This window comes from Entamoeba invadens, assembly GCF_000330505.1.
Source record: "Entamoeba invadens IP1 unplaced genomic scaffold scaff_1105074725885, whole genome shotgun sequence".
In the NCBI taxonomy this organism is placed as follows: domain Eukaryota; phylum Evosea; order Mastigamoebida; family Endamoebidae; genus Entamoeba; species Entamoeba invadens.
Genome location: NW_004443720.1, coordinates 157,854 through 171,047, shown reverse-complemented (window position 1 = coordinate 171,047; position 13,194 = coordinate 157,854). Strand labels below are relative to the sequence as shown.

Here is a 13,194-nt window from a genome sequence, read left to right as displayed (position 1 = left end):
AATGGCATTGCAAAGTGTCAAACCAATTGTGATGTATTGGGCCTTGAGAGTGACGGGTGTGTTACTCTGTTCAACTGCGGATGAAAATATTGAGAAGAGAGGGAAACTTGCAGTGATGACAAGAGGACTTCCCGAAAGAATTTTCGGTGCGTTGGTGTCCAATTTGAAAAAAGGTTCTCCATTAGTCGTTCATGGTTGTGTGAACACGTTCAGATATATTGTATGTGAACCATATTCAAATACAACGGAGTTTTCAATGTATAAACGAATGATGAGCATCATTAGCGGTCTTGGAAGAGACGTATTTTTACTTTTCCAGTCTCCTTGTATATCAGTGCCACATATTGCCGGACAAATATTAAGGAGTTTAGTGGAGGAAACGGATATGGATGAGAAAATAAAGGAACTCCAAGACTACGCTTTGCTCGAAGGAATTACTCTCCAGTACTTGCAGACTGCTTGCTTTGCTGCTCCAAAATCCACAACACAGTTTTTGCAAAAACACCTGGCAATACATTTATTGGACGTCTTCACGGCAGACCACAAGGATTCAGAGGAAATGCTCGAAAGAATTATCCCCAAAGCACTCTTGGCGTACCTTGACAGCACGGACGAACCTCCAGAGCGAATTGAAATTGACGAAGGAGAAAGAAAAGACAGATTGAAATCTGGCGGAACGGGTTCGGTGATGAACTTGGGATCGATAAGTTCATTTTGGAAAAAATGGAATGGAACAAGAAGTGTCAGCGAGATAAGAACTCGGCAGAAACGAATGATCAAACAGAAAAGAAACTGGGGCATGTTTGTATTCCAATTACACCAACAACACAGAAGCGCTGACTTGATTTGGAATCACCAAACACGACAAGAACTTGAGGAAGCTTTGAGCAGTGAAATCAGAAACCTCAAAAAGGATCAAGAAGAGGGTGAAGTCGCGTGGAATCACAGAGAGTTTTTGGTTGAATACAAGTCACTTGATAATGAGGTTTGTGTGGATGGGTGTTACATTAAGTGCCTGTTGGAAAACGCGGACTTAAAATTGAGCGATCCAAAAGACTTCTTTGATACATTATACCACCGGTGCTTGTTTGAGACAAACCGAGAATTGCAAGCCTTGGCAATTCAAGCTATGGGAGTTGTTTACACAAAGTTTAGTTCTGACATCGGTGGGTTTAAGGACATCATCCACATTGTCTCAATGCTCAAAGCAACTCGCTCCGTCTTGCTTAGAGACAGACTCATTGGGTTGATACGGTCTCTTTTGAAAATAGAGATCAACGCAAGAAAGTTTATAGACGTGGGTGGAATTGATCTGTATGTTGAATTGGTGGCTTTGGTGCATTTGCAGAGTGAACATGCAGTTATCCCAACTCAAGTCAACTTATTGACGAACGGTCTTACAGTAGGTGAATGGTTTTATGGAATCAATTTTGGTAATGGAAAAAAGGAAAAGAAAGGACCATATACTCTCGATGAATTAAAGAAATTGTTGAACGACAAAATCATAACCGAAGATGTGATCGTTTGGGCGCAAGGGATGGAGGACTGGAAGAGTTTGAAGGATGTGACAGTACTTAAATGGTATTTGCTCAAAGAAGACACGGGTGTTTTATCACCCCTCGAGTTGTGCCACGAAATCATTGGGACGTTAGAAGATTTGGTCACTATGTACCCTTCTCGTGACATGAACGGTATTTTACTTAGACCAATTCCACGTGCAAAGAGAATATTGTCGTCGCCACGGTACCTACCACACGTAGTCCAATTATTATTGACGGCATCTCCACAATTGATTGACATAGCTGCGCGACTTCTCAAAAACCTTCTTGAAGACAACCCAACGGCACAACCCAAGTTTTACTTAACTGGAGCTTTTTACTTTGCACTGCTGTATTCTGGAAGCAACTTCAAAGAGATTTCCCGGTTGTTGGCAGCAACCCACCGACAACAACGTGTGGGTGACTCGGTGGAGTTATCAGTTGTACGTGGAATGCTTCCAGCCTCTTTGGTGACCACGTTAGACCGATCTTCTGATGAATTCGCTGCCCGTTTTGTTGGTGAAGTCGCAACACCGGAAATTCGTTGGGGAAGCAAAATGAGAAGCGTTCTTATTGACACAATTTCTCAACATTTGGGCGATTTTCCAAGCAGACTTGGCATCAACCCGCTTGCTGTGTATTCTCACGTCCCAATTGCACCAATTGTCTACGAAGAATTAAAGGGCGAGTTGTATTGTGGGAAGGTGTACCTGAAGCAGCTGTGCAACGAAGATGAATATCCGGACTACTTTATTGCAGACCCAGTTGGCTTGTTGCAATCCATTTTGAGGACGTGGGTCGAGATGGAGGATGAGCCGAAAAAAATGAGCCAGGAAGAAGCAAAAAAGGTGCTTGGGGTTGAGGATTTTGAAGACAAAAACAAATTGAGAAAGGCGTACTTCAAATTGGCGCAGAAATACCATCCAGACAGAAATCCGGAGGGAAGAGATATGTTTGAAAAGGTGAACGTGGCGTACACCCAATTGAGTGAAGCAGGACCAGAAGACAATGAAGAGAAAATCGACTTAATTCTGCACTCTCAGTGTATTTTGTACGAAAAGTGTGGTGAGGCGTTGTCTCCATATAAATATGCTGGATACGCATTATTGGTACCATGCCTACAAGATTCTAACAGAAGAAGCAGAGCGTTACAACTGGTCTATTTGACAATCAGAGCATCGACCTTGAATATCCAAGAACTTTCAAGACTCGGTGGCATGCAAATATTGCTGAAATTGTTGGACGAACTGTGTGTAAGCATTGTAGAAACAAAAGTCACAGCGATTCGCTACATTCTCAGAGCATCGGCCGTAGCCTCGAAGTACTCGCAATCGTTGTCTGAAATAAAGAAAAGCAACACATTATTTGGAAACGTGAAAACATGTCTTGGAAGTGAAATGTTGGGAGTGGTAGAGGCGTCTCTTGAATGCGTTACGTGCTTCTCGACAGACACCGAGATGCGTATTGAAATGTTCAACAAGAATTATCTGGGGTTATTGGTCAAAAGAATTTTAAGCTTCGACCCAACACTGGACGCTTCTGACCAACAGAGTATACACCAAATGAAAAATGCGATTGCTGGAATGTCGTTGTTAGCTCTGAAAGCGTTAGTGAAAATTGAAGAAAACAGCGAAGAGACCAAGGCTGTATTTTCTTTGTTCACCTTCCCACTTGGGATGATGATGCGGACAAACCCTGTTGGAGATGTTTTGACAGCAATTACATCGACGACACAAACACCTTACTTGATTTGGAACAACAAAACCCGTGGCGAGTTAAGTGATTACATAGACGCGCACCTCAGTGACACTGCGGAGTGGTCACCAAAGGAGTACTCTGGGTTCAGGTTCCTATCATTGGCAAATGAGTTGGTCATATTTGGAGTCTATGTAAGACTATTCAACGAACAAATCCGTGTTTGTGAGAAACTTGCAAACCCACTCGCTTTTCTAAAAAGTGCTATCGATCGTAAGGATTTGACTAGTGAATGGCTCCAAGAAAAAGTCAAAGCAATTGCAAATGTTTTAGAACAGTACCAAGTAGCCACTGAATTTTGCGAAGACGAAAAGATGTTGGAGGGACTCTTTGAGATGATGAAAGAAGAACCGGACGATTTAATTGTCCAAGGCTTTGTGTTCAGAAGTGTCAAACGATTAGTTTCGACAACTGCGTGTGTTGAAATCATTGCAAAGTCGCGTGTGCTTCCCAAATTTTTGATTTTACTCCACCCGGCCACGTTTTTGGATCAGGTCATTCCTCTTGTACAAGCGTTGTTCTCTGTGGTCACTGGCCTACAACAGGGCATACTCAAGGGCGGACTTTTGTATTTATTGAACCACTTTGTGAGCGGAATTGACTTGGAGCAGCGCGTGTTAGTTGCTCAACTCATTGGGAAAATGGCTGCAACGCCTTCTGTTGGGCCTAAAGTCACGCTTTCTCTTGGAAAATTTTTCCCGCCATCTATTGTTAATGCGATGAAGCTTGATGCGAAAGGTGCGGTTGTTTTATTGGATTCAACTGCTGAGACTCCGGAACTTATTTGGAATCCAGAGATGAAAAGTGATGTCGGTGAGTTTATAAGAAAAATGACACAAGCGTTCCACTCCAAACAGGCTTGCGACGTTTCTGTGAAATGGTCGATACCAGATGGGTTTTCATTCGGGTACAAAGAGCTTGAAAACGAGACGTGTGTTGGTGGCGTGTTTATAAGAGTGATGAACCAAAATCCGTCGTGTCCACTGACACATCCAAATCTCTTTACTGATGGACTTTTCACGAAATTTGCGGAGTATGCTTCCGAGAACGATGAAGAGAACACGACAGTTATTGCAAAGACGATTGCTCTGTTTTTTACCAACCAACCTAACAATATGGAGTATGTGGCGACATCTGGACACCTTTCAAAGGTTGTTGAAATCCTCAAAACAAAACCAAGCCTCAATGTGTTCGTCATTCTCCAGGTCATCGTTTCAAACGCTTCGTGTAAAGAAAAGCTAATCGAAGCAAATGCAGTGCCTCTTGTAGTAATTTGTCTTGGAAGATTACAGAAAGACACGCAAATTGTTGCGACAGTCTTCAGAGCGCTTACAACTGGAATGCAATGCAAAGGGATTATGTGTTATGTACCACACTTGCTCGATGAAATGGTTCAAAAGGCTATATTTATGGTGCTCGACGGTAATATGGACGAAAATTTGGGCAACTCGGCAGAAGAGGTGAAAGCGCTTGTTGTAGATGCATTGCAGAATGCGCTTCAGGACTCAACACATGGCCAACAGCTCAACGAAGTTTTAATGACACAGCCATCGTGGGAACAATACTCAACTCAGAAACATGGGCTCTTTTTGTCAGGAACGTCGGCAATTGCTGGGTACATTGCTGGTCCTGCGACATCTGGCGCAGTTGGTCTTCTCACTGCAGCGGAGGATGCATCAGTGAAAAGACCAGATCTTCCGCCAGACTTTTAATTTACGTTTTGTTTGCTTTTCTTTTTGAGTCGATTGGAAGTTGTACAAAAGGTGCACAACAAACAGTGCACCTTTTCTACATTTGTATAATTGAAAAACATTTCCAATCACAAAAAAGTGAAATATTTATCACTACAAATAACATTTATAAATAATGTACCAATAACATCTTTGTCATTTTTTTGATCAAAAATTGTTGACCTTTGTATTTCACTGCAAAAAATCAAATGTAATAAAAAAATATGTCTTTTTAAAAGGAAAAAACGGGATTTATTTGACAAAATGTTTGGTAGAAAATCAGCAAAAAAATACCATTTACAAAAATAGTTGGATCGAATAAAAAAGAATCAAATTTATGGAATAAAACACAAAAAAAGGATACCGTTATTTTTTTAATAACACAAAAAGGGGTTTCTTCTGTTTTCGTACAAATTCTTTGGGGATATAATTTCAAACGTATTTCGAAGGGAAGTTAGCTTGAAAATAGGCCAAGCAAATCCAAATAAAAAATAACTAAACAAAAAAGCAAAGAATTACAACGTTTCAGTTAAGAATAAATTTTTGAAGGGTGGGGGTGTTGGCTTGAAATGAGACTTCCCTTTTCCCCTTTATTTCGTTGAAAAAATACTGATTGATGGCTTTACCAACTGTTTTGATTTCTTTTTGTGAATAAACGATTTTATCAAAGAAGATGTTGACAACAGTCTCCAGTTTTGTAGAGTTGTGTTTTCCTGACGAGAAAGACGTATTAAAAACATAGCCATTAAGTCGAAGAAGATCGATAAGAAGATGATGGTTTTCAGCTATTTTATTGTTTGTGTATCGTCGACAAGCAGTTGTTTCACTTATGCCTCGTTGTATATCTTGGTTCATACTCTCTTTACATCTCTCTTCAATAAAATTTATAACATCTAAAGTCTCGTTTTCACTGTGTAACATTTTTAATTTGACGAGTTGACCAGTAACTAAGGACCTCTTAGTCGGCTTACAAATTACAAAGTCATACTTCTTGTTCAAAAGAACTAAAAAGAAAGCTTGTTCACAACTCAAGTAATTTCTTATCTCCATGTATTTTTCACATAGACGCTGTGAGTCACTTTTCTTTGTAAATTTAATCAAGTCTGTCATACAATTATACATAACTGTTTGGAGATCCCCTTTTATTATAAACCCAACTTATTATTAGAAACTAGTTTCCTGACTGTAATTATTTTCATTTGATATTTATATGGATTACAAAACACTTTAATTGCGAAATGACAATACAATATCTATTATATTACTCAACAAAAATATCGAAATTGTTTAATTTAAACTCACTTCATTTCATATTAATTCATCGGCATCCATTTTTCTATCATTTTGTGATAGAAATTCTTCAATTAACTTTTCAGTTATTTTAACCCTTCCAATACCAGAAATATACTTGTTATAACACGCATACAGATCAATATAAATTAAAATTTGTAAACTAAAAGTTATTCTAAATTAAACAGTATTCAGTTTTAATATTGTAGTTTTCAGTTCTGGTTTGATGTAACATTTATAATATATAATAAGTTTGCACGTTTTATTTTTGTATGTTATATAAATTAAAAGTCTAACACAGTTGTGTCATACATATTAGTTATAAAATATATTTTATAATAATTTAGAGTAATGTATATAAAGGTACTTTCTTAATAATGTGAAAAAGGTAGTAATGTTATTCATATACATTTAATTTATTTTGTGTAATAAAAACGAATTTTTTTAAAACGATAGTTAAGAAGAAAAATTTCGTAAATATATCTCGTATACATATGATTCTCAACAAAAGTTCATAAAGTGAGAACGCTAATAATCAGTGTGGTTGCACAACTAATATCATAATATTTAATTATTTGTTACATATATCGGAATTCAATAAAATGTCAACTTTTTTCACGTTGTTACAAAACATCAAAACATTTACAATATAAACTAAATTAAAATAATTACTTTTGGAATTTTCAAAGTTTGACGTATTCCTTGTTTTTCAAAGAAAGAATTTTTATCAGAATTTTATTTGATACGTTTTCTTATTTTAAAACCCTGTATTTAGAAAAACTTATAATGTATAGTTTATTATACTATACACAAATTTTTGATATAAAAAGAAAAAATTTTTAAACTTAATAATAATAACAGGAAAAGTCGTCAAGTTTTCCTCACAGAAAAAGTGAACCTTTTTTCAACAAAAATACGATTTTAGGTTAAAATTTACTATTAATTTGTAGTAAATTTAATTATTTTTTACTAATAATTTTGTTTCCTGGTATTCCCCATAGTTGTAAAAAGTTTAAAGCGTTTTTTGCATGATTTCTTTCTAATATACACTCAAAATGAATAAGATATAAATAAGTTTACATTTTTTGGAAATTTTTGGTACCGGAAGGGTTAAAAATCGACAAGTTTTTTCAATAAAACTATTTTTAAAATTATTTTTTTCTAAATAATAAACAAGTTTATTATTATAATAAATGAATTTTACAATTTATATTTTATTGGTGCAAATTAACTCAACATGATTTTCTATATTAAAAACAGTCTCAGATTACTCAATTTCTTAATTAATATAATTGGTTCCGATATTTCTTTTACTTAGATGTTCATATAACAATCGATATCAACTTTATTATATGATTCCAAAAAATAACAATAAATAAAATTGTCTTGTTTTAAAAATAGTTTTCTAAGTGAACACAATAAGAAATGAATAACATAACATTAATAATAAAGCGAAAAACACAAAGTTATATAATTTAGTGTATGTACTTTTTTGTCAACGTTTTAGTTTGTAACAGACGATTTCTAATTATTTCTATACCAAACACCATAAATTAAATGATAATTTTAATTTAATTCGCAAAGCAATTTTTTTAATATGGAATTTTGTGACTTTTAATTTTTAGTAATAATTTTTTTAATTAATTCTCGACAATTTTGTTAGTCAAATGTGTATTTATTAATAAATTTATATTTTGGTAAAATTTTTCAATGTTAAGTAAAACATTCAATAAAAAACAGGTTGGTATTTTTTTCAACTAAAACAAAAAGACCAAGATGATTTATTTCAGAGTTATTTTAAAAATATTGTTTAATTATTTTTCTAGTATATAAATAATAATTATTATAATTATTTTTTTATTAACTCAAAACATAAGATTCTATTAGTAATTGTTATTACTATTTTTACTATATTTATTATATGAAAAACTGTGTAGATTTTTTGAAACAACAATAATTAAAAAATACTATTTTTGATTAAATTGTTAATCATTAAATTATTGGTTTAATTATTACAGATACAGGAAAAACCAGGTACCAAATCATAAACCAGGGACCAGACTAAATTAAGCTGTTTTATTTTTGGTATTAAGTTTCCTTGTTAAAGTAAAATCCCCAAATAATCGGGGTTTTGGAGGATGTGTTGGTTTATTTTTAAAAATTGGGGACCAAGTATTAATAGACACACTGTTTTTAAAATAAAATAGAAAAAACTACAAAATATGAAACTCTTAATTAATCATTCGAAGCTGCCTCTATTGTTAATGCCCAGCCGAGCAAAAGTAAAGTTTGTTTTTTATATTGATTTATCTTCCGTTGTTTAATACGTTTAATGATCATCTATCATTTACTGAATGTCTAACATTCCAATAATTTATTCGTTATTCTCTTTATTTTCATGAACGGCATGAGTCACTTTTAATACTGAACGAAAAGTGACTCATTGAATCAACCTAGTCTTCTCTATTCTACTCATTGAATAGAGAAGACTACAACATCTTCTTTGAAAAAATGAATGAACGATTTAATTGAATGGTTGTGTTGAAGTTAAACAAGGTTAAACAAAACAATATTTTTTTTATAATTAAACAATAATAAATAATAATAAACTTACTATTATAACTCACATCAACTGTTGTTCATTCATACTTTAAACAACACATTCATTTTTTTCATCCCGAAAAATGACCATTTTTAAGACCAAATAATAAGAAAATTACACATTTATTTATATATTTGCCCGTTTTATTGTATAAAATCCGCTTAATATTCAATAGCTAAAATTAGTCTGGTCCCCGGTTTTTCCTCAATATGTACAATAATTTTTAAACGCCAATATAAATATACTAATGTCAATAATAAAACTTAAATTAATTTTGTTTTCATAATTATTATAATAATTATAGTTAATTTTAACAATAAGAAATTGTTCTTTTATAGAACAAAAATTAACTATATTTTAATTATTAAATACTTTTTGCAACAACTCGTCTTTTTGTCGCAACACAATGTTTTCCCATTGTTTGTAATAAAGAGCAAATAACTGTCTTCTCTTTTCATCTTCTATACACACCCGTTCAACTATTTTAGGAGCACATTCTGCATATGTAAAAACACCAAGACCTATACCACTGCCACGAGCAGCTCCACTTGCTGTATCGCTGTCATATATCTCAACGACTTTATTCGTTACTCCGGACAACGTCTCTACAAAGACATTTGAGAGAAATAAATTTGCTTTGCACGCCTTTATAGTATTGATGTGAATGCCCATATTTTCAATATGTTTAATTCCATACGCAAATGAAAACGCAATGGACTCTAACGACGCCCGAATGAGATGTCTTTTATCATGAATGAAAAAATTGATACCGTGAATGGAGCAGTTCATGTCCAAATTTCCAAGAATCCTCTCGGGTCCATTGCCAAAAGGTATAACAAGAAGACCGTCAGAACCTATTTGAACTTGTTCACTTAATTCATTCATTCTAGTGTATTCTGCGCCAATAACTTTCTTCATGAATGAGTACAAACACCCACATCCACTGATACAAAGCAACACTCCATAGTGTTCATTCTCTGTCGAGTGATTCACATGAAGAAACGTATTGACTTCGTTTGTCGAGTCTTTCACTTTGTGTTGAGTGATGCAATACACAACTCCTGATGTTCCAGCAGTCGAAGCAACTTCTCCGTCATGTAAACAATTCAATGTAAATGCGTTATTAGGCTGGTCACCACTTCGATAACAAATTTTGACGTTTTGAGGGATTTTCAGTTCCTCAGAAACACTTAACAGAAGTGTTCCTTGAACTGAAAAGGTGTCGACTTTATCACAAAGTTGTGATAGTTTCAGACCGCACATCGATACCATTTCTTCACTAATAGATTGTGTGGTGTAATCCCATAACATCATTTCTGAAAGTCCAGAACAAGTAGTCTGCATTTTACCACTCATTCTATATGCTATATAATCTCCTGGTAACATCACTTTATATATTCGCGAGAAGACTTCGGGCTCATGCTCTCTCACCCATCCAATTTTCGATGCAGTAAAATTGCCTGGGAGATTTAATAAATGCTCTTCACAAAACTCTGCTCCAATCATTTCTTCATATCGCTTGCCATATGAAATCCCTCGTGAATCACACCAAATAATACTCTCCCGCAAAACTTGACCATTTGCATCCAAAAGGACTAATCCATGCATTTGATATGAAATCCCAATACTCTTGATTTGGTCGGTTGAAAGATTTGAAGAAATACAATAAGACACTATCGAGTGCGTCACAGCAACTACACTGCGCCACCACTCATCTACATTCTGCTCAGCAAAACCAGGCGACTTTACTTTAATTGGCATTTCAGTGTTCGGTGACTGTGTCGTGAAAAGTGTTGAATTTGTTGAAATGTCAATTAGTGACGCTTTAACAAAAGAACTGCCAATGTCATACCCCAATAACATTTTCTATTTTTCTTTGTTTTAAGTTCGCTTTTTGAATAGTTTTTTTATTATAATTATATTAAAATTATACTAGAAGATAGTTATATTCATTCATAATAGTTTAATTAACTAATGTAAAATAAATTGTTTTATTGATAAATATATTATAATATTACTAAAATTTAAACTAATATAACAATACAAGAAATAAACTCTAAATATTCATATTATAGTAAAAATAGAAAAATAAAACTATATTTTGTAATATATTAAACATTAATAAAATACTAGGTTTTTTACAATTTCAAAATGAATATTAGATTTATTATTTTTATTAAAGTAATAAATTAAAACAAATAAATTATAACATTTAATAAAAAAAACTATTATAATAGTTATATTAATAAATTAATACCACAAAGTATAAATCAATACAAGATGTTTAATGAAATGCAAATCTTCTTCAGAAGAGGATTTTGTGCGAATATAATGTCGAATGTTCTTAAACAACGACACTGATCTTCTCAGCCTCTTTTTCGAATTCTGGGCTTGGTGTTCTCTCCAAAGAAACTCCTCTGAATTTCTTAGCTTTCACATCTCCATTTTTGATAATAAGATAAGCTCCTAAATTCACATATCTTCCACAGAAATAATTAGGAGCAGAGAACACTGTGTATAAAATAGGAATATCTTCTATCATATAATACATTTCCTTATATCCATCTTCTTCATATTCATGTCCTCTAATGATACTAGTCAATTGATTCTCGAGTAAGAATTGCTTCATATAAGAATACCCAATTCTCTTTCCCCAATTTCTTTTAGTATTTGGAGTCGATTCAACAGTCATCCATTTCTTCACTTCTTCCAAATTCTTACCTTTAAAGTAATTATTTAACTCACTGAGATCGTTATTGGTAGTGTTAATTGTACTTGCAGCGTAATCATATTTGCCAAGTGAGGCGTCGTACATTTCTTCTTCATTAATAGGATCGTTCCATAACATTTCACCCAATTGAGTGCCTTTTTCAGGTTCACAGAACCGATTCAATTCGTTAATTGCAGCAATAGTAGTGAGGCCTGGAGTGACATTCCCATGGACACAGAAGTATTTGTTATTGACAACGGCTGCGATCGGAAGGGTTTGAAAGACAGAGATGAAACTCTCATAAATCTCTTCGTTGTATTTAGAGAGACACTCCGCTTTAAATGTGTTCTTCTCACTCATCGCGCGAGACTCGTGATTTCCTCGCAAGAAGATGAACCTCTTTGGCGACGATATTTTAAGAGAAAAGAGCATCAAGACAAGTTCAACACCAAACTCCCCTCTATCGACATAATCTCCTAAAAAGACATAACGAGCCGCTTGTGTCTTTTCAAGTAAGGAAACAGTGTCATAGAACTGTCCATGAGTGTCTCCTATGATAAGAGTTTCGACGTTGTCATTCAAGTCAACTACATTTGCCTCTTTTTGGAATAAGTTACTTGCCACCTCGTTGATGTAAAGTACTGCGCGATCAGTTAATTTGCCTTGATTCATCAAATGGTGAAGAATGATGTTAACATTGATCGGGTCGATTCGCGTGACATCATTATAATCGAGTAAGGTCTGTGAAGAAAACGTGCTCTGCATCAACGAATTGGACTGAATTAGTTGGATGACTTTTTGTAGAGAAAAGAATCTATTTCTATTTTGTTAGATGTATATCGGGACAGTCTAATCTCAGACTGTTATTTGGGCAAAATCAGTTGACCATAATTATCGCTTTTAATAGTTTATTAGAGATAAATGTGAATAATTGGGTTATTCGAAGAAATTTTATTTAGTTATAATACTTATATACCATGTCGTTGAATTTGCCTTTTTCCCTCATTTTTTTTTTCCTAATTCAAGCCAGTTTTGCAGTTTTTTTTGTTGAAAGGGCAAAGTACCGCGCTCATCTCCAAACCCGAAGATTTTTGTCGTTTTTGGATGTCTTAGTACTAAAATAATTGAAATTAAGAACAAAAGTTTTGTTTTTTGTGGCAAAAATGTTTAGACAGCATTTAGAAAAAAAAATACTTTTTTTTGTCAATAGAAAGTTGGTTTATTGTTAATTATTTTTGGTTAATTATTTGAGTCTATGTTTATTTTTTATGTTGTTCTGGTTATAATAAATTACATAATAAGGTCTTTCTAGTTTTGGAGTTGACTAAAGTCGAAATTCGCAATCCCGTAAAAATAAAGTTATAATATTGTACTAAATAATAGTTTCATAAATTATATATATGATTTCAGAACGAATTAATTTATTTTTTTATTGTTATCTTGTAATAGATTAAAAAATGGTGGGTTTAAAAACAATAATAGTTTGTAAATAAAAGTTAACTTCATTAACAATAAATACGATGTCCCTTCAAATTTCCACAAATTAGTACCACTATATTTGTTATTTAT

General features: G+C 33.8%; 4 protein-coding genes across 4 annotated transcripts; 1 reads left to right on the top strand and 3 right to left on the bottom strand.

Annotated features, from left to right (window-relative positions):
- Position 1: 1 nt before the first annotated feature.
- Positions 2-5,005, top strand: EIN_047550 (DnaJ domain containing protein; the record flags this gene model as incomplete). The annotated part of the gene is made up of 1 exon (XM_004261185.1): positions 2-5,005. A coding segment is annotated over one exon (5,004 nt), but the record flags the coding sequence as incomplete, so codon positions are not given.
- Positions 5,006-5,548: 543 nt separating this feature from the next.
- Positions 5,549-6,145, bottom strand: EIN_047540 (hypothetical protein; the record flags this gene model as incomplete). The annotated part of the gene is made up of 1 exon (XM_004261184.1): positions 5,549-6,145. One exon carries the CDS (start codon positions 6,143-6,145, stop codon positions 5,549-5,551), a length of 597 nt encoding a protein of 198 aa, XP_004261232.1.
- Positions 6,146-9,272: 3,127 nt separating this feature from the next.
- Positions 9,273-10,778, bottom strand: EIN_047530 (xylulose kinase, putative; the record flags this gene model as incomplete). Its single annotated transcript, XM_004261183.1, has 1 exon — positions 9,273-10,778. The coding sequence occupies one exon, from the start codon at positions 10,776-10,778 to the stop codon at positions 9,273-9,275; it is 1,506 nt and encodes a 501-aa protein (XP_004261231.1).
- Positions 10,779-11,259: 481 nt separating this feature from the next.
- Positions 11,260-12,390, bottom strand: EIN_047520 (serine/threonine protein phosphatase 2B catalytic subunit A2, putative; the record flags this gene model as incomplete). Its single annotated transcript, XM_004261182.1, has 1 exon — positions 11,260-12,390. The coding sequence occupies one exon, from the start codon at positions 12,388-12,390 to the stop codon at positions 11,260-11,262; it is 1,131 nt and encodes a 376-aa protein (XP_004261230.1).
- Positions 12,391-13,194: the final 804 nt, after the last annotated feature.